This window comes from Motacilla alba, chromosome 6 (assembly GCF_015832195.1).
Source record: "Motacilla alba alba isolate MOTALB_02 chromosome 6, Motacilla_alba_V1.0_pri, whole genome shotgun sequence".
Taxonomy (NCBI): domain Eukaryota; kingdom Metazoa; phylum Chordata; class Aves; order Passeriformes; family Motacillidae; genus Motacilla; species Motacilla alba.
In genome coordinates, this window is record NC_052021.1 from 33,790,991 (window position 1) to 33,810,709 (window position 19,719).

At 49.7% G+C, this 19,719-nt stretch overlaps 1 protein-coding gene across 1 annotated transcript; it reads left to right on the forward strand.

The window, feature by feature from the left end:
* The first annotated feature begins 13,690 nt into the window (after nt 1-13,690).
* On the forward strand, nt 13,691-17,763 carry FOXI2 (forkhead box I2). Its single transcript, XM_038140790.1, has 2 exons — nt 13,691-14,021; nt 14,615-17,763. Exons 1-2 carry the CDS (start codon nt 13,692-13,694, stop codon nt 14,726-14,728), a joined length of 444 nt encoding a protein of 147 aa, XP_037996718.1. The 5' UTR covers nt 13,691; the 3' UTR covers nt 14,729-17,763.
* Nucleotides 17,764-19,719: the final 1,956 nt, after the last annotated feature.

Here is a 19,719-nt window from a genome sequence, read left to right on the forward strand (position 1 = left end):
GATAATCCCAGACAAGGTTTTAATTGTTTCTGTGTGGGGTTTAATGAAAGCAGGAGAGAGATGGCTGGGTCTGAACAGCTCCTGGTCCACACATCAGTGTCCTCACCCCTCACAGTGGGGATGGAAGCTCCGGCACAGACCATTCCATGTTTTCTCCAGCCATTCCTCTCCGTTCCTCTGTGTCCTGGCTGGAGCTCTGTTGGAACCCTGGTTGCTCAGAATTTTAAACTTCCTGCCCTGAAAGGCACAGACCCACAGGAGAACACTGCATGTGACCTGAGGCCGTGGAGAGGGCTTCCAAAATGGAATGACGGAACTGGGATTGTGGGTGTGGAGTTTGGATCAAAGTGTGCGATATCACAGGGTGGAAAGTTTAGAGTTTCAGGTTTTAGAATATAATAATATATAAAGCAAGATGGAGGTTTTAGGGCAGTGGCTGGTTGTTCTTCTTTACCTTCTTCTCCATGGGTTTGGGTGGTATTTTGGGTTTTGGGTGGACAGAACTCCTCCCAGGCTTTTCCCAGATCCACAAGGCAGGCAGAGGTGTTGATGTCCCTCTGGTTTGTGCTGTGCCAGGGGCACACAAATCCAACTGATGGAGCCCTGGTGTCCCTTGTCCTGAGAACTCACTCCTTGGCCATGAACCTCCTTGTTTTGCTCAGGAGATGGGAGGGGAGGAGGCTGTGGATGGGTTAAGGCAGTAAATGTGTCCTGGTGTATTAAAAATGAGAATAAATTGCTTGATTTTGGCATCTCTGAGCTCCAACTCTGCATTGCAGCACATCCCATGACTGACATCTGGGCCAGGGAGGTGGCACCCGTGCTGGCAATAAATTTGTCCCCTCCACCCTCCTGCAGAGGTCACCTGAGGAGCAGGACACTGAGCTGAAGCCCAGGACAGCTCCTTCCTTCCATCACTCACCTTGCTCCTTCTCTTTTCCCGGCGGTGCCAGGCTGCCTCTATCAGACCCCGAGTGCCAGAAGTGCTTTTGGAAAGTTTTCCATCTCTCTACTTAATTAAAAACAGCTCCTGCAGCACTGGGGAGGCTCTCTTTGCTCACTAGAAAAGCCAGCCCTTGTCTCTTGAGTGGTGAAATGGAAAGTGGAGGTGTTCCAAAGAGCTCATCATGGAATCATGGAATGGGTTGGCATGGAAGGGACCCTATTGTCTTATTCCAACACTTTCCACTGTCCCAGGCTGCTCCAAGCCCAGTGTCCAGCCTGGCTTTGGACATTTCCAGAGATCCAGGGATCCACAGCTCCTCTGAGGACCCTGTTCTCGAGCCTCACCACCCTCGCAGGGCTCAATTTCTTCCTTATATCCAACCCAAATCTATCCTCTTTTGATTTCAAGCCATTTCCCCTTGTCCTCTCACTAAAATATTTGATGCTTTCTCTGCTCCAGCCTCTTCCTCCTGAGATGGTGAAGGGAATAACGAAACAAAACCTCTCAGGGGTGTTCAATTAAAAGCAAACCCAAGAACTGTCAGCCTTTAGCCAAGGATGGGGCAGAGGAGCTCCTGCTTGGACCGGAGCCCCTGGGAATGAGCAGTGATGTCCCAGGGAGCCACAGGGCACCTGCCTGCTGCTCCCAGCCCCCTGTGACCACCTGAGATGTACTAAATATGAGATGTGACAACTCCCAGGCTTCTGCAAGTCCCCAGGATTCCAGGCTGGGATGGTGCCTGTGCTCCCTGGGGAACTGCAGGAACACCATGGATGGGCCACTGCTGCCCAAATGCCCCCACTCCAGGAGCTCTTCCCTCCCACTGAGCCCAGAAATGATGGGAACAGCGGATTCTGCTGGGTTGGGTTGAGCATTTCTGTGTCTTTTTAATTTTCTTGTTGCTTACACATGAAATAATGGTAATAGTCCCTAAAAGCTGTTATTCCCCATGCTGGGAGAACACTCTTTAGCCACCTGCTGTAACGAGCATGTTTCAAATCCAGCCTTTTCTGTCAGAACACAACCCTCACTTCTCGGGAGGTTTTACTAATCAGCTGCTGCTTTTTCAATTCTAATACCTCAGCTATTTATTTATTCATTCAAATGTGCAATTTATTTAAAGCTGTCTAACATTTTACTTAATGTTTCTTCAGACAACCAGAATAGAATGATCAACTCCAAACTTAGAGTTTTTTCTTCACTGTGCTGTACATAAGGGGAAAAAAACCATAATGAAGAGACAAGAATGAAACTTTTTTTGGGAAATAACTTCTCAGCAGAGGCTTCACACCTGCCTCACTCCAGTGGCAGTGTTGTGATTGATATGAGTAAGTTGTAAATGCCATGAATATTTAAATTTGCATGCAGCAAAGGCATTTTTCAGGCAAAAGGAATGATTTAACTCTCTAACTCCCTGCTGCTGCCACGTGGATTGCAGGTGACGCAGGTTCTGGGACTGTGCTTTGTGCTGACAGGGAGTGAGCAAAGTGCTGAGCTCTTTTCCATCTCACGTCCTTGCTGCAGGTGGCCACATCCTTGATCCTTGAGTCGGCCATAAAACAAAAGGAAAAGCTGTGGGAGCACGCACTGGCTGCCTTCCAGTGTGGGAGATCCTGCTCTGAATGCTCAACGAGGACTTTGGAAAGAAGATTCTGGGTTTCTTTTGTCGCCTCCCTGAAGGGTTCTTTATTCCTCTCCCACAGTGTTCAGGAAATGAGGAGTTGTTAATATTCAAATCGTCGTCATTCAAAGCTGAGAAATGACATTTAGGTATTCTGCTGAGGTAAATCTCAGGTCACAGAATCATTTGGGGTGGAAAAGCCCTCTGGGATCATCAAGTCCAAGCTATGCCCAATGCCCACCTTGTCCCCAGCCCAGGGCACTGAATGTCACCTCCAGGAATTCCTTGGACATCTCCAGGGATGGGAACTCCAATGCAGCCCATTCCAATGTTTAACAACTTTTTCCATGGGGAAATTCCTGCTGCTGGCAGTAGACATTGATTTATGTATCAGATCCCAAAATCACAGAATCATTTTGAGTGGAAAAGCCCTCTGAGACCATCAAATCCCAGCTGTGCCCCATCCCCACCTTGTGCCCAGCCCAGAGCCCTGAGTGCCACCTCCAGGAATTCCAGGGACACCTCCAGGGCTGGGCACTCCAACCCTCCCTGGGCAGTGCCAAGGCCTGAGCCCCCTTTCCAGGGGGAAATTCCTGCTGTGCCCACCCTGAGCCTGCCCTGGTGCAACATTCCCTCTGCTCCTGTCCCTGTTCCCTGGAGCAGAGCCCGACCCCCCCGGCTGTCCCCTCCTGGCAGGAGCTGTGCAGAGCCACAAGGTCCCCCCTGAGCCTCCTTTGCTCCAGGCTGAGCCCCTTTGTCAGCCCCCAATGTCTCCATTGAAACAATGAAATTAAATTCTCCACCACTCCAGGCCTCCCCCTCAGCTCTGAGCCCCACAGGTCCCGTCCCAGCTCAGAGGGGTCGGGGTGGCCTCACCAGGAGCATTTTCTTTCTCAGCTGCACTTTGTCCACGCTGTGCCTCATCCCCCCAGGCCCTCCTGGGCACACTGTGATCCTCAGCAGTTACTCAATTTTATGAGAAGGAGAATTTGTAGAAAAAGGTCAAAGAAGATTAACAAAGGACAAGGTGTCTAATAACTACACAATAGTAGGCAAAAATAGGAGAATGATCAGTGCTCACACTGTGCTGCTTGAACTTATTACCCTGCATTAGCAGCATTCATAATTTAAAACTTTAATAAACTCCCAGCCTCTTTGGGCCAAGATAGATGTTGCTGCTGGTTTTATTAGCTCCACAATGGGCAGAGGCTCTATGCAACGTGATTATCCTGCAGAAGCAAACCCCTCATCACTCTGGGAACATTCTCATGAGCAGCTAAAGGGGACCAAATCAGACCAAATGCAGCCTTGGGACAACATGTTTTCACCTTCAGGTTGGATTGCTGTGGAGTAGAGGTCACTCAGTCTTGGAACGGATGGCAAGGAGGTGGAAGGCTCCAGACAGCAAAGCTCAGATATCCCAGAATTCCAGACTGGTTTGGGCCGGAGGGGACCTTACAGATCACCCCCTCCATGGGCCAGGGACACTTTCCATGGACCAGGCTGCTCTGGGCCCCAGCCAGTCCCAAGCTGTGAGCCAGGTGATCCCTCATGGAGCTGTTCTTCTGCCTCTGTTCCTTCATGTTTCATACAACCATGAGTGTCACCTCAAGGGACAGTTATCCCTCGATCCAGGGCTATCTGGCACTTTTCCCTCCTATTACACAGCATATTTTTTTCTCAATCTCCCTCTCCAAGCCAAAACTCAGGTGTTGGAGGCACCAAACATCTCCCACGCTCCAGGTGCTGCTTGTTTGGGCCAGGTGTCTCTGGAGCCAGGGACACACAGCTGGGACAGATCTTGTGCCCCAGGGCAGCAGCTCCTTCCCTCTTTCCCCTCTTATCCCAGAGAATTTGGGGATTTTTCCTCAGGTAGAGCAGGTGACAGGGATGAGCAGGGAGGAGAGGCAAGGCACTCAGCACCAGCTGTGGGGTGGGTTTGGGTTCCTTGGAGCCTCTCCCAGCAGCAGGAGAAGGACCAGGAGAATCCCAATCCCAAAGGGACTGGCTGCAGTGCAGGGAGGCAGAGCTGGGGGTGCCACTCTCAGCCAGAGCCCGGGGACACAGGGAAGGACAAACAACAGGGTTTGATCTTCACAGGGCAAAGCCTGGGCAACAAAAGTCATCCCTTGCTGGCAGAGTTTGGGACAACGCTCTGGAAGGTGCTGGGTACAGAAGTGATGTTTTGTGTGGGCTGAAAAGTCAGCCTGGACTGAGGGATAAGGAAGGAGGGTCAGCAGTGATTACCAAATAATCAAATGAGTCAGTTCATGAAAGGAAAAGGGGTGGCACATGCTCTCCTGCCCCCTGAACTGCTGCCCTGGCAGGCACGAGGAGCCGATCAGACAGGAGAGGCTCTGCAGGAGTGTGGAGTTTAATTTCCAGGCATTGTGTAAATGCTAAAGCTAATTCACTTCCCACCCACTGCATCCTTTCATTTCCATGCATATATGGCTGGAATACAGCATCCTCCTGCCAGAGGCCAGCAGAAAGACCAGGGAAAGGTCAGGTGAGTGTCTGAAAAATACAGTTACAGAGAGCACTGATTGCTTTATTGCAGGTTTTATTTCCCGGTTTAAGGAAAAAAAACAAACAAACAAAACCACAAACTTCTGACGGGATGGGTGATGATTCAAAATGTTTTAAATAAAAGAAGAACTTTTGAAAAGATTTGTGATGATTTAAAATATTTAAAAACAAAAAAAAAGGAAGGGATTGTTGATGTTTTTTTTTTTTCCTTTTGAAGGGATGGGTGATGATTTAAAATACTTAAAAACAAAAATGAAGGGACTGTTGATGATTTTTTTTCCTTTTGAAGGGATGGGTGATGATTTAAAATGTTTCACATTTTTGCAGTAACAGAGCTGTATCATGAGAGAAGACAACCACATCCTCTGTGTGTCCTTGCAGGATTTCATTGTTTGATTGCTGACGAGCAGAGCAATTAAAACTGAAGGTAAATTCTTTGCACTGAGTCATATTGTGCAAATATTTTCCTTTTTGGGGTTGAGCTACTCTGGGCTTAAGCTCTGCCAGAAGCCTGGATAATGATTTTGTTCAGTGTGCTGATGGTTTAGTGTTGTGTGTGAGAGAAGGAAAGCTTTAGAGAATCCAGGGGTGTGGGGTTTTTAGAATTTAAGTTTTGTTTTGCAAACAACCACTGTCCCAGGCTGCTCCAAACCCCAATGTCCAGCCTGGCCTTGGACACATCCAGGGATCCAGGGGCAGCCCCAGCTGCTCTGGGCACCCTGTGCCAGGGCCTTATACCCTCACAGGGAACAATTCCTTGTTGATATCCAAAATAAATCAGTTTAAAGCCATTCCCCTTGTCCTGTAACTCCATGGCCTGGTGAAAAATCCCTCTCCAGCCTTTAGGCGTAGGAGGTAACCAAGCCAAAAATTTTCTTCTTTAATTTAGTTTTTTTTGTAGCCCCCAGCTCCAGCCCCATCTTCTCTCTGGCAGTCTTGGATCAGTTGGACTCTGCTGACCCCCATGCCTCCCTCCTTGGGGGTGCAATACAACCCCTAAACCTTCCCAGCATCATCCCTGGGCTGTCCCTCTGTCCGTGGGGCACGGACCCTCTGCAGGACACTCCATCCCAGCATGGCAGCATCCCAGAAATAACAGATTGGAGCAATAATCTGAGCCAGGCAGGCCCAGGAGCCCTGGCTCAGGGGGTGGCTCCGTGTGGGGGGAGGATCCAGGAGGATGTTTGGGGTCATTCCAGTGACGCTGACCTTGTCAAGGCTGCTCTAGAACAGAGGCTGGGCAGAGTCACAGAATAAAGCAGGGATTTATTCAAGGATCTCCTCCATGGATCCACCTTGGGCAGCACAAGAGCCCAGCCAGGGCCGCACCCAAGATGAACCCAAATGGTCCCAAAATGCACGAGCGCTGCCGGGGTCTCTCCCTTGGCTCAGTTCTGCTCCATTTGCACCTTGCAGTTCATTGTCCCATTCCAGCTTTAGCCCAGGCACTCCCACCCTGCTTGTTTTTCTCTCTCCAGCCCACGCTGTTTGTGCTCCTGGGCTGAGCTTTGGATCATTTGTCCTTGGTCCCAGCTGGAGCAGGAATTGTTTTGTGTCCCTGCTCTGTGCAGAGCTCAGCATCCCCTGCTGTGAGCCCAGCCCCACACACTGAAGCAGCTCAGAATGTGGAACACAGAAAAGCCAAACCTGAGGCATCACCAGCCTGCTTGGCTGGCTTTAACTGGCAGCAAAGTGTTCCCAGTGTGGAACTGGGAGCTGCTCCCCAGCCTGGGCTGGAAATTCAGGATGGGAAGAGTTTTGTTAGTCAGGGGTGGCTCCCTCCTCCTCAGCTGCAGGGGCCTGGTTTTCATTTGGTCCTTTGGTAGAAAAAATTGGATCTCAGTTCCAGGTGCTGCCATTGGTACCCCAAAATAATTTGATTTTCAGGGCCACATTTCTATTTCTTCTTTTTTCTGCAATGTTCTTCCTCACAATTAATACAAATATGACCTGTTACCCTCCCTCAGAACCAGGCCTTCATTTGCCTCATTTCCCTGCTTTTTGGTGCCTTCCTGGTGCAATGTCACTTGAATCAGTAAAAACAGGCAGAGGATAATTTTGCTCTCTGATTTTTTTGCTGTTGGTTGTAATTCTTCTCATTAGAGGAAAGGAACTGCTCACCAAATATCCCATATTTATAACAAGCACTTTTGCACAGTGCAATTTCCAAAGTTAAATTCCAGCTTTCTGAATCTCTGCTGCAAATTAATTGTATCTCACAAGGACAAACTTAAAACAGCCCAATAAAGAAAAAATGTGGGTTGTAGACAATTTGGAAATAGAAATTATCCAGTGAAAAATGCATTTTATCTCTGTGATCTGTGTGAATCACTGAACCACACTCCTGACACGGCTTAGAGAGGAGGAAATCCTGAGCTGAGGCCTCACCTAACCATGGCAGGGCAATAAAATAATTAAATAGCCTGGGGGTGGTTTAATTCCTTTCATTCTGAGAGGGTTTTTTTCCCCCAAATAAATGTCAGAAATGATGTTTAACATTCTGATATCTGTTACAGTAATTAATATCACCGTGTCCAAGGTCTGGCAGCGACTTTCCAGGCAATTAATCCCACGAGGTGAGTTAATGCCACGCTCTCCACAGATGGGTTCTGAAGGAAAAAGGGTTTAATTGGCTGAACCAGGTCCATGAAAAGAGATGGGGTGTGGCATCTTGTGGGGTCTCGAGCCCCGGATTGGGGTGACCCCGAAAGATGGAAAAGTCTCTGCTCCAACCCGTGCCTTCAAAGAAAGACTCAGCAGTCCTCTGTTGTCTGTTCTTTAGGTTGTTTATTGTTGGTTATCTAAAAGATTCTTCTCCTGAGCTGCTGTGGCCCGTTCAGCAGCTCAGACAAAGGCACACTGCCCTCCCAGGGGCTGCTGCCATCTTTTATATCACACATTACCTGTTACATGTTTATACTTTTTCCCCAATGCCTACTGTCCATATTGAATGGTGACTTTCTACTCTAGACCAATCTGTGAGTGCCAGCATCACCAAGACATGGAGGCTGGGAAGGAGAAAGGAGGAGGACAGGGCACACCCAAATCCCTCCATCTCAGAACCCCTGACCCCCATGTACAAAACTTGGACCCCTGCGTACAAGGCTCAAACCCCCCTGTACAGCACTCAGAAACCCTTCCTTTCACTCCGTGACTGCTTCTACTGCAATACCTGAACTTGTGTGTGTGGCTTGTAATTCTCCATACAGAGTTGGTGATTTGCTCCACGGGCTAAGATCCAAACCCCACGTGTGTCTTTGGCTGCTGCCAGGGTCTCAGAGCCCCCTGCCAGCAGCTCTGGCCATCCAGGGCACCCACAGGGATGTCCTGGGTTCCCACAGCATCTGGGACTTTGAGCTGGGTTTTGGGGCTGCTGCCAGGAGGACACGGTCACCCAACCTCGGGGTGTCCCTCTGGAGGTGTCCAACCCTATCCCACCCCTGTGCCAGGCCCTGGAGCAGCACCAGGAATTCTGTGTACAAAAATGGGTGGGAAGAGCAGGGATTTGTCACTGGGGTGCTCTGGATGGAAAATAATAATAATTTAAAAAATTTAAAAGCTTTGGGAAACCCAGGAAGGAGATTTTGGGCTTTATGTGACGTCAGCTCCTGACATACAAATATTTTTCTCTGAGGTAAAATCTTTTTCTGTAAAAAATCTCCCACAAAAAAATCTTGTAGCTTCCTACCAGTTACTTAGGATAGAGCAAAATGTGACTGAAAAGAAATAAATCTGATATTCCATAAAGCAGAGATCTTCCTCAAAGTGAAATTTGCTGAACCTTGAATGTGATTTCAACTTGATTTTTTATCATTGGAATATTTACAGGAATTACTGCATTGGTATCACAACAAATGCATCACATCAACATTGCTCTGGGACGATTTGTTACTTACTTTGGGATTTTTTTTAGTATTTTTTAATTGCAGAAGAAAAGATGTGTTAAAAAAACCCAAACTGGAAGGAAAATGCTTCTTTGGAGTTGTTAGGAAATTCAGGGTTAGGACGTTCTGTGATGTACAATTAAAAACCTGATTTGAGGGCCTGAACCTTGAGTGTGATTTTTACTGCCAATATGTGAGGAACAAATCAACAGAAGAGGAAATGGAGAATTTGGCTGCCAACCTCTCTTTTCTCGAGCTTTTTCTGCGGATACACCTCTGTGCCATATGTAATTCTAGATGATTTGTTCTATATTATTTGCTATGGCTGTTTTGCTTTCAGGTTCTCTGAGCAGGCAGAAATAGCTGTTTAAAAGGTGCAAAATCTTATGGCAAAATTTGATTTGGGTTTTCTTCAGAGTCATTTACCTTTGCAGCTCTGCAGTGAAACAAATCCCATTTCTCCTGGGTAAATCGAGTCAAAGGCCAGGAGCTGACCAATATCAGCAGCATTTGGTCTCAGTGAAACCAGATTTGATTTCAGCTGTTGATTTATTTTTAGACCACTTAAAAAAATCATGGAATCATAGAATGGCTTGGGTTGAAAGGACAGAGTTCATCGAGAGGTCAGGCTTTCCAAGGCACAGTCAAATGAAGTGTCAAAGGTGAGTGGCTGGAAGTACAACCACTGGCAAGGAGGTTTTTAGGGAAGATCTCAGCTGATCAGCAAAATCTTCATAAAATCTAACCCAGGCTGGGTCACACCCCTTGGTTTGGGCTTGAAACAAGTGCCAGAGGTTGTAAATTCAAACACAGTTCCACAGAAGGGCACCCCAAGGAGCCATAAATCAGCAGGAAATGAAACTCCCGTGTTCCAGCCACCAAAAAGAGAGCAGAGAGCCTCCAGCGCTCACCTGCTGTCACCTTTCCCTCCAGCTGAGCAGAGGGGGATCCCAAGTGATGGCAGCAGAGGTGAAGATGATCCCTGATGTCCTTCAGGAAAAGGATGGAGAGCCCAGGACAATCCAGTGGGATCTGGCAGTCCTCGAGCACCAGCTGCAGGGAGGAGGTTGGTGTTGTGTCCCCACCACCACCAGGAGGTTTTTTCAATATTTGGATGAAGTTTGGGTGGAAATCAAGCTGGCATCCCTGGCTGAGCAGATAGCCAGGCGCCAGGGTCCCAGCCTGCATCCTGTGGGATCCAAGGAGACACAAATGGAATAAATCCCAGAGCCTGAGGGAAACACTCACCAGGACTTCAGACCCCCAGCAGGTCCTTGAGGAGACAATTCCTGCACTGCCTTCCCATTAAAAGTGCATTTTGCAGAGATTAATGGATTATTAATAACGGCTGGATTATGGATTCATGGATTATTAATAACGGCTGGATTAATGGATTATTAATAATGGATGGATTATGGATTCATGGATTATTAATAATGGATGGATTATGGATTCATGGATGATTAATAACGGGTGGATTATGGATTCATGGATTATTAATAATGGATTATGGATTAACGGATTATTAATAACGGCTGGATTATGGATTAATGGATTATTAATAACGGCTGGATTATGGATTCATGGATTATTAATAATGGATGGATTATGGATTAATGGATTATTAATAACGGCTGGATTATGGATTCATGGATTATTAATAATGGATGGGAAATTCCAGTGCTCCCAAACCAGTGATGGGGTTTTTTTTAGGATCAGGGGATGCTCCTCGAGCACTTCCCTCTCTGCAGGGAAACTGCTGCAGGACTCCCAGGGACACCATGAGGAATTGTTGGGAATTTTGGGACAAATGTGGTGTTTTTAATAATTATGGAGAAGAAATCCTTCAGTTTCTCCATTCTGTCCTCACAAACACAAAGAGTTTCCTGCTCTGCAGCCACATAAACCCCACCACTGATGTTCTTTAAATGAATTGACTCGTGGGAGGTTCCTGCCATTTTTTGGGGCACATATTCCTAAATACAAGCAGCTCATTTGTATATAATTAGTTAAATCTGTTTCATAGAATTAATGAAATATTCTTTATTTGCATTTTTCCTCTGCAGAAAGCAAATGTTGCACCCCCAGAATTCTGCAAACTGAAGACACTTCATACCACCAGGTTTGAACACTGGAAAACTTAAATATCTCATACCCAAATTAAGTAAAAGAGGAAATACAAATATTCTAAAGTTCTGTACACTGAATTTCTATGTCCTCTTTTATACAACCTTTGTTTTTGTACCACACGTTCTCTAAGCCTGGCAGATCAGGAGCTAGGGGAGGTGGAAAATGGAATTCTGTTGTGCCTGAAGAAGTTTTTTAGGTGGGTTTAGATATTTCTGAAAGGCAACAATTATAACTGGGGTTTGTTTTCTTTTTGGAGGACACAATAGTGAAGCTGGAGAAAGTTTTAAGGCTGGACAGGGCTCGGAGCAAGCTGGGATAGTGGAAGTGGGATGAGCTTTCAGGTCCCTCCCCGGCCATTCCTGGTTGGAAATACGCCTGGGAATTTCCTGCTGGCTCGCTCCCAGCCCTGTTTTTGGGGGATTTGTGGCAGGGATCGGTGCCAGCAGCAGCAGGAGCCGGTCCCGGTGCCACTAGATGGCATCGCCAGCCCACGATTCACCCATCCCTGCTCTGCCCTGGGAATGACGCCGGGATAACTCAGACCCAGCTTTTCAGGTGAGTCGCGTTCTGAGCGGGAGCATCCCCCGGGACTGGGGGATCACAGAATCACCAGGCTGGAAGAGACCTTCGAGTCTCTTACATCTCTCCCATCCAAAATCATCGAGCCCAGCCCAGCCCCAACAGCTCAGCTAAACCCTGGCCCCCAGTGCCACATCCAGGCTTTGTTAAACACACCCAGGGATGGTGACTCCACCACCTCCCCGGGCAGCCATTCCAGAACTTTATCACCCTTTCTGTGAAAAACTTTTCCCTGATATCCAGCCTGTATTTCCCTTGAGGCTGTGTGCTCTGTTCTGTCAGTGCTGCCTGGAGAAAGAGCCCAGCCCAGCTGAGCACAGGCACCTTTCAGGAGCTGGGAGAGTGATGAGGTCACCCCTGAGTCTCCTTTTCTCCACGCTGAGCACCCCCAGCTCCCTCAGTGGTTCCTCTCAGGGTTTGTGTTCCCAGCCCCTCTCCAGCCTCGCTGCCCCCTCTGGATGGACTCAAGAGTCCCAAGGTCCTTCCCAACCTGAGGGGCCAGAGCTGACACAGCACTCGAGGTGTGCCCTCAGCAGTGCCAAGGACAGGGGCAGAGTGACCTCCCTGCTCCTGCTGGCCACACCATTCCTGCTCCAGGCCAGGAGCCTTTGGCCTTCTTGGCCACCTGGGCACGCTGCTGGCTCCTGTCCAGTCTGCTGTCCACCCGGTCCCTTTCTGCCTGGGCTCTGTCCAGCCACACCATCCCAAGCCTGAAGCATTGCAGGGGTTCTTGTGGCCAAAGTGCAGAACTGGGCATTAGGACTCGTTAAACTCCATCCCACTGCACTCTGCCCATCCATCCGGCCATTCCGGGCCTCCCTGCAGAGCCCTCCTGCCCTCCGACAGACGGGCACACGCTCCCAGCTCGGTGCATGGAGCAGGAGCGGATGGAGAAGCTGCTGGAAAAGCTCCTGTGGAGCAGCCACAGGGTTTAAAACATCCGTGGGACCCATGAGAGTCACCCGATGGTGACACCCGACACACTGCTCGCCTGGTGGAGCCAGGTAAAATGCAAAAATAAGGAGAAAAAAGTCATGGCGGCCCCGCCGCTCCGAGCGTGCCCTCCGGGGCCGTGCCGGGCGCGGAGCGGGGGTGGCTGTCGCTGTCGCCGCTGTCGCCAGCCCGGCCGCCCTGCTCCTACTCGGGGCTGATGGCCGCGGCCATCCGCAGCGCCGCCGCACCTCGGCCACATCTGCCGGTCCGTGGCCGAGGAGCTCCGCTGCCAGCGGGGCCGGCGGGCAGAGCTGCATCGCCACAGCCCGTCTGTCACAGCCTGTCCCTCATCCGCCACAGTCACCCGCCACAGCCCGTCTGTCCCTCCCCCGCCACAGCCCGTCTGTCCCTCCCCCGCCACAGCCTGCCCGTCCCTCACCCGCCACAGCCTGTCTGTCCCTCACCCGCCACAGCCTGTCTGTCCCTCACCCGCCATAGCCCGTCTGTCCCTCCCCTGCCACAGACTGTCCCTCACCCGCCACAGCCCGTCCCCTCCCCCGCCACAGCCTGCCTGTCCCTCACCCGCCACAGCCTGACCATCCCTCCCCCGCCACAGCCTGACCGTCCCTCACCCGCCACAGCCCGCCCGTCCCTCACCCGCCACAGCCCGCCCGTCCCTCACCCGCCACAGCCTGTCCCCCACCCGCCACAGCCTGTCTGTCCCTCCCCCGCCACAGCCCGTCCCTCCCCAGCCACAGCCTGTCTGTCCCCCACCCGCCACAGACCGTCTGTCCCCCATCCGCCACAGACCGTCCCTCCGCAGCCACAGCCCGTCCCTCAGCCGCCACAGCCTGCCTGTCCCTCACCCGCCACAATCTGTCCCTCACTCGCGCTTCACCCGGTGCCGCGGGACCAGCGCCATCCGGGGAAGGCGCGGGGCGCCGCGGAGCGGTGCGGAGCGATGCGCAGAGCGGTGCTCGGAGATGCGGGGCGATGCAAAGCGCTGCGCGGAGCGGTGCGGAGCGGTACGCGGGGCAGTGCGGGGCGATGCTCGGAGCGATGCGAAGCGATGCGCGGAGCGGTGCTCGGAGCGGTGCGGGGCGATGCTCGGAGCGATGCGGGGCGGTGCGGAGCCGCCACGGCCGCGCTGGGTCTGTCCGCAGGCAAAGGCAGCTGCTGGACGCTGGATCCCAACTGCGGGAAAATGTTCGACAACGGGGATTTCAGGAGGAGGAGGAAGCGGCGAGCGGAGGGGACCGCGGACAGCGGCGGGGAGCAGCGGGTGGCACTGCCGCCCCCGCCCGAGGCCACCGCCCGCTACGGGCACGCCGCGGGCCGGGCGAGCCCGGCTCAGCCCCAGCTGAAGCACGAGAGAGGGATGGTTTTGTACCGCAGAAATGTGAGTTTTCTACAGAATTGGTAACTGCAGGGGATGGGTGTGCTGAGCGCCGCCGCTGTGCCTCCTCTCTCCCCGTCCCTCCTGCTCTCCCTGTCCCTCCTCTCCCTGTCCCGTCCCACCAGAAGGCTGGAAAGGCTGTCACCTCCTGCCACGCAGCTGGCCTGGGCAGCTTTCCATGGCCAGAAGCAGAGCTCCCTGCCAGCCCTCCTGGCTGTTCGGGGAGGGAAGGGAAGGGTTTGGTGTCCCAGAGATGCTCGGGGTGCTCTGGAGATGAGCTGGGGGTGCTCACCTGGAGAAAGGTCCAGGGAGAGCTCAGAGTCCTTCTCAGTATTTAAAATCAGCCTATAAAGGAGGGAGGATGGATTCTCACACCGAGGGGCAATGGTTTTAACCTAAAAGAGGGGAGATTTAGATCTTAGGAAGAAATTCTTCACTCAGAAAGTGCAGAGGGTGGCACAGGGTGCCCAGAGCAGAGCTGGAGGTTTCACTTCTTCAGCAACGAGTATGAATTATTTTCCTGGCTTTAATTGCTGTTATTGTAGCCTCAGTTCTATTTTAATCCAGTTGCAAAAGCAATAAATCTCTATTTTCAGCGTGATTATCACTCAGGAGGAGCCCATCACAAATGCAAACAGGATGTGATAAATCAGATTTACTTCTCCTTTTTTTCTTTTCAATTTTCCCTCTGCTCCAACACTTGCCTGTGATAAATCCTTGTTAAGCACTAGGATTTCCCTGGGCTTTACTGTGGGATAACACAGCTTCCCAGGATTTTTTTTTTCTGGAAAACAGAACAGGGAATATTAAATTTTATGTTGTGGGGGGGGAAATCAAGACAAAACCAAATTTGCAGGTTCTTGGGAGTCCTCAGGGCTGAAGGAAAAGGAAGTTGTAAGTAGTTATTATTACATAAAAATATCAGGAAGGAAAATACCAGGAAATAAAATATCATTTTCTATGGATTGTCAAGAATTCCCTGCTGCAGGAGATGGAAACTCAAGTCCTGGAGGAAAATCCTTGGTAAAATCCATGGTGGGAGCAGGTTGGATGTGAATGATTCACCTTGGAACGTGCAGAACCCAGCTCAGCGTGGTGTCTGGGCTTTTTGGGATGGTGCCGTTCCCTGGGAGGCCCAAACCCTGCTCCTGCAGGACTCCAGCTCCTCTCCCTCTGCCCCCAGGGGATCCAGGCCCTGGGCAGCTCCTGGTGAGGAGCTGGCTTTGTTGCTTTTGGGATGGAACTGATTTTTCCAGCTGAAATGGGGCCGGACAACAAAACCCTGTGAGAATTTGGGATTTTTGTCCCGCTCCCAGTGCTCAGCTCTGGGATTCCTTCTTGCCCAGAGCAGCTGGGGCTGCCCCTGGATCCCTGGAAGAGCAAAGCCAGGTTGGATACTGGGGTTGGGAGCACCTGGGACAGTGGAAGGTGTCCCTGCCATGGCAGGATGGATTTTAACTGGTCCTGGAATTTGGGCACCTGGATTTGCCAAGCCACGCTCCCCGTCCCTCTCTTTGGGAGCCTTTGGAAATGCTGGATTGTTCTGGGAACCTCCTGAGCCGCTCCTGGAGGGGAACGACTGACTAAGGAATTGCAGCAGGGGAGACGGTGTCTTCAGGCAGGGAAAATGGAGTTATCAGAACAATTTTTGTTTTCCTGCCCCAGCTGCAGCTGCTCAGCTGAGTTTCCCTGTGCCCCCAGCACAGCCAAGCCAGGGAGATTTGGGGCTTTTTGTGCCCCATCCTTGAAGGCAAAGGGGTTCTTCTCACAACCCCAGAATCTCTGAGGTTGGAAAACACCTCCAGGATCACCAAATCCATCCCCACCTCATCCCCCAGCGCAGAGCCCGGAGATGAGGAAGGAAAAACCCCCCTGAAACATCTGGCTGGGAAATTAAAATGAAGAAATAATAATCGAGAAATAAAAAATCAAGAGCCAAAGGCTGATTTGTAGCTGGGGGGATCCCATTAGGGGGGTGATGATGTTTGGACCCGTGGAAGAAAAATCATCCAGCACAAGGATGGAATTCTCACTGAAAGAAGAGTCCTAATGGAAGGGGGAACAACAACGTGAATAAAAGAGTGAAGAAATAAAAAGAAAAATCATCCAGCACAAGGATGGAATTCTCACTGAAAGAAGAGTCCTAATGGAAGGGGGAACAACAACGTGAATAAAAGAGTGAAGAAATAAAAAGAAACGCTGAGGAGCTGAGTGCTGCCCTGGAAATGAGGAGGCGGCAGCTGAGATGAGGCAGCAATGGCTCTGCTGCCGCCTCCGGGCCCTCGGAGCACTCGCTCACGATAATTCACTGTTAATTAACTTTCCCTCTCCCCAGAGGATCTCATTGTCCAGTTGCTTTCAGACCTGCCTGAGAAAATCGGGTTTAATTCTCTTTCCTGGGTTTAAAGCCACGGCTGGGAGGGGAGGGAGGATCCTGGGATTTCTCTCCAGCCCGAGCTGGTGGGAAGGGAATTTCTGGGAATGAAAAGGGGTTTGTGCTGTTCTGAAGTCACTCAAAACAAAAGCCTGCTAACACGGAAGATTTGCATCCCTCTGGAATGTATGGTTTTATTGTCCTTGGCTGTGTTAGGGTTTCTTTAAGTGATGCTAAAGGCTTCTTTGAGAAACAAATTTTGGGAATGTTTGGTGATGTGAGTGCTCAAGGCTGAGTCCTGGGAAATAATAATTTCACATTTCCTTTTCTACTGGAAACACTTTTGTTTCGGTTTTTTTGCCTTTTTTTTTTTTTTTTTTTTTTAAGTACACCACATGTAATTCCACATTTGACATGGATTTGAAGGAGAAATCCTTCTCTGCCCGTACTTTGGACAGGGTTCATCTCCACAGCTGAATTTGTTGCTGAGGCTGAAGGGAGATGCTCGGGGCACCTCTTGGGTTTGCAGTTTCCTGTTCCTTCACCATGTGAAATCCCAGATTTCCCTGGCTGAGGATGCCAGAGGACAATCCCAATTCCTGTTCTCACCTCATTTCCAGAGATCATTTGCAGTTTCCTGCATTTCAGGATGATTATTTCCATTGAGGGCAGCAGCCTCTCATTTCACAACAAGCGTTGTCCTCCAGAGCCACTGAGCAAATGCTGCTGCGCTGAGTTATCTCCACCAGCAGCTGCTGGGGATAAATCACATTTTAATGATCACACTGGGGGCAAAATCAGCTCCTGCTGTTGGCATTATTAATGAGGCCAACACCACCCTTGCTCATATTCTGCTTTCCCTGCTAGCCTGGGCTGGCTTGGAGTGGAATTGTTTCCCTGTCTGCTCAGGGGAATGGTTTTAAAGGGAAAGAAGGGAGATTTAGAGGGATTTTGGAAAGGAATTGTTCCCTGCAAGTGTCCCAGGCTATGTAGGACAGAGCTTGGAGCAGCCTGGGATAGTGGAAGGTGTCCCTGCCCATGGCAGGGTGGCACTGGATGATTTAAATTCCCTCCCAACTCAAACAATTCCATCATTCCATAGGTCTGAGGGTGGGGCCTGTTGTCCCTTGAAGAAGGAAAACCAAGTCACAGCCAAGGGGCAAAATTGTGTCCATTTCCCTGCAAGGGAGCAGTGGGATGAGGAAACTGAGTCTGCAACAAATCTTAAACAGACAGATAATTAAAAATAAATAAATAAATAAATATATATATAGGAGAAAGTGTGGATGCCTCAGGTTCAGCTTTTCTGGTTTTCACACTCTGTGCTGCTTTAGTGTGTGGGGCTGGGCTCACAGCAGGGGATGCTGAGCTCTGCACAGAGCAGGGAGACAAAACAATTCCTGCTCCAGCTGGGCACCAAGGACAAATGATCCAAAGCTCAGCCCAGGAGCACAAACAGCGTGGGCTGGAGAGAGAAAAACAAGCAGGGTGGGAGTGCCTGGGCTAAAGCTGGAACGGGACAATGAACTGCAAGGTGCAAATGGAGCAGAGCTGAGCCAAGGGAGAGACCCCGGGAGCGCTCGTGCATTTTGGGACCATTTGGGTTCATCTTGGGTGCAGCCCTGGCTGGGCTCTGGTGCTGCCCAAGGTGGATCCATGGAGGAGATCCTTGAATAAATCCCTGCTTTATTCTGTGACTCTGCCCAGCCTCTGCTCTGGGTCAGCCTAAACAAGGCATCAGTGGATCTTACAGATCACAAGGTAAAAACATTCCTTTTGAAGTACAACCCCGTCCCAAAGCTGCTCCCTAAAATCCAGAGGCTGGTGAGAGCATTTGGATGCAAAGAAACAAAACCAAGGCACAGTGGAGGGGGGAAGGCAGCAGCAATAAAGCAAATTCTGGGCAAATTAAAGCAGAGTGGTGCAAATTATTCCTAGAAAGAAATGTCCTCCCTAATCCCTTTGGAGCAGGAGGCTGCACAGATGACGTGACCTCCACCCAGGCGAGGATTTGTCCCTGCAGCAATTAAACTCTGGAGCTACAAATATTTCAGCTACAGCCACAGCTCTTTGACACCTCACACCCCACAGTGTAAAGAGAATTTGGCAGAGTCCAACTACGGATGTGCATTAAAAGCTCCTCAGATCTGGACTGGCACCTCTCACTTGTTTTTTTGAGTATTTTCTTTTATTTTTCGGTCTCCGGGGCTGTCTGAATTCTGGAATAATTGATCAAAATTTCCATGTCCTAAAAAAAGCGTGAAGTCAAATTTCACCTGAGAATATGATCTTAAAAATCTGTTAGCAGTGAATCCACTGGCTGTGGGGTGTAAAAATCTGTGCTTCAAATTTTATGAAGCACAAATATTTATATTTTAATTTTATTAAAATTTGTTCTTTCGTTATATGGAAAAATCAAAAGGGGATTGCTTTTGAATTTTATTTTTTTTAATTAGCTGGCAAAGGTTTCACCTGCTGATGCATAAAAATCAGCCCTGCCCACAGGCCCAGCTGGGATTTATTCTCCTCTGCTTTCCTTTGTACCCTGTGCTCCTCTAAGCAGGCCTGGAATCACCTGCTTGAGAACAGCTCCCATTCCCTGCCCAAATCTGCCTTTGTCAATTAAATAATTAATGGTTTTAAATGCCCTCCTTGTGCTTCCTGCTCCTCTCTCAGAGAAACTCCAGCCACGGCAAATGTTTCTTTTTCAGCTCCAAAGGTCCCTTGGAAGAAGTTTTTTGGGAAAAGCAGTTTATTTTAGGTGGAGAGCCCAAGGGCTAGAAATATTTGTCCTTTAATGCATTTATGTTTTACTTTAATGCATTTATTTGTACTCCTTTCTCTGCTTGAAAAGTTTTTTATTAAGGAGGGACAAGAAAAACCAATGGCTAAAGGAATAAATTCACTCCTTGGAATATTCAGTGTGTAATCCTTGGTAGAGGATAAACCAGGGATTATCCTAATTTCAGCCTTCCAGCCGGGAGCAGCAAACTGAAGCTCAGAACTCTTCAGAAGGTGAGCACACAAAAGGTGCTTAATGCACTCTTTTATTGTGAATTATTATTGTTATCATTAGGAGAATCTGACCCCGTTTTCAGGTTTGAAAAATATAATTTGAATGATCCCGAGTCGGAACAGGAGGGTTTGGAGGATCCTGGATTGGAACAGGAGGGTTTGGAGGATCCTGGATTGGAACAGGAGGGTTTGGAGGATCCTGGATTGGAACAGGAGGGTTTGGAGGATCCTGAGTGGGAACGGGAGGGTTTGGAGGATCCTGGATTGGAACGGGAGGGTTTGGAGGATGCCGAGTGGGAACGGGAGGGTTCG

What these genes read in the sequence shown, in the direction of transcription:
- FOXI2 (XM_038140790.1), top strand. Translation starts at nt 13,692, where the DNA reads ATGCGCGGAGCGGTGCTCGGAGCGGTGCGGGGCGATGCTCGGAGCGAT. An exon ending in TGGTTTTGTACCGCAGAAAT is followed by an intron (nt 14,022 to 14,614) that starts GTGAGTTTTCTA and finishes CTCTATTTTCAG; the next exon opens with CGTGATTATCACTCAGGAGG.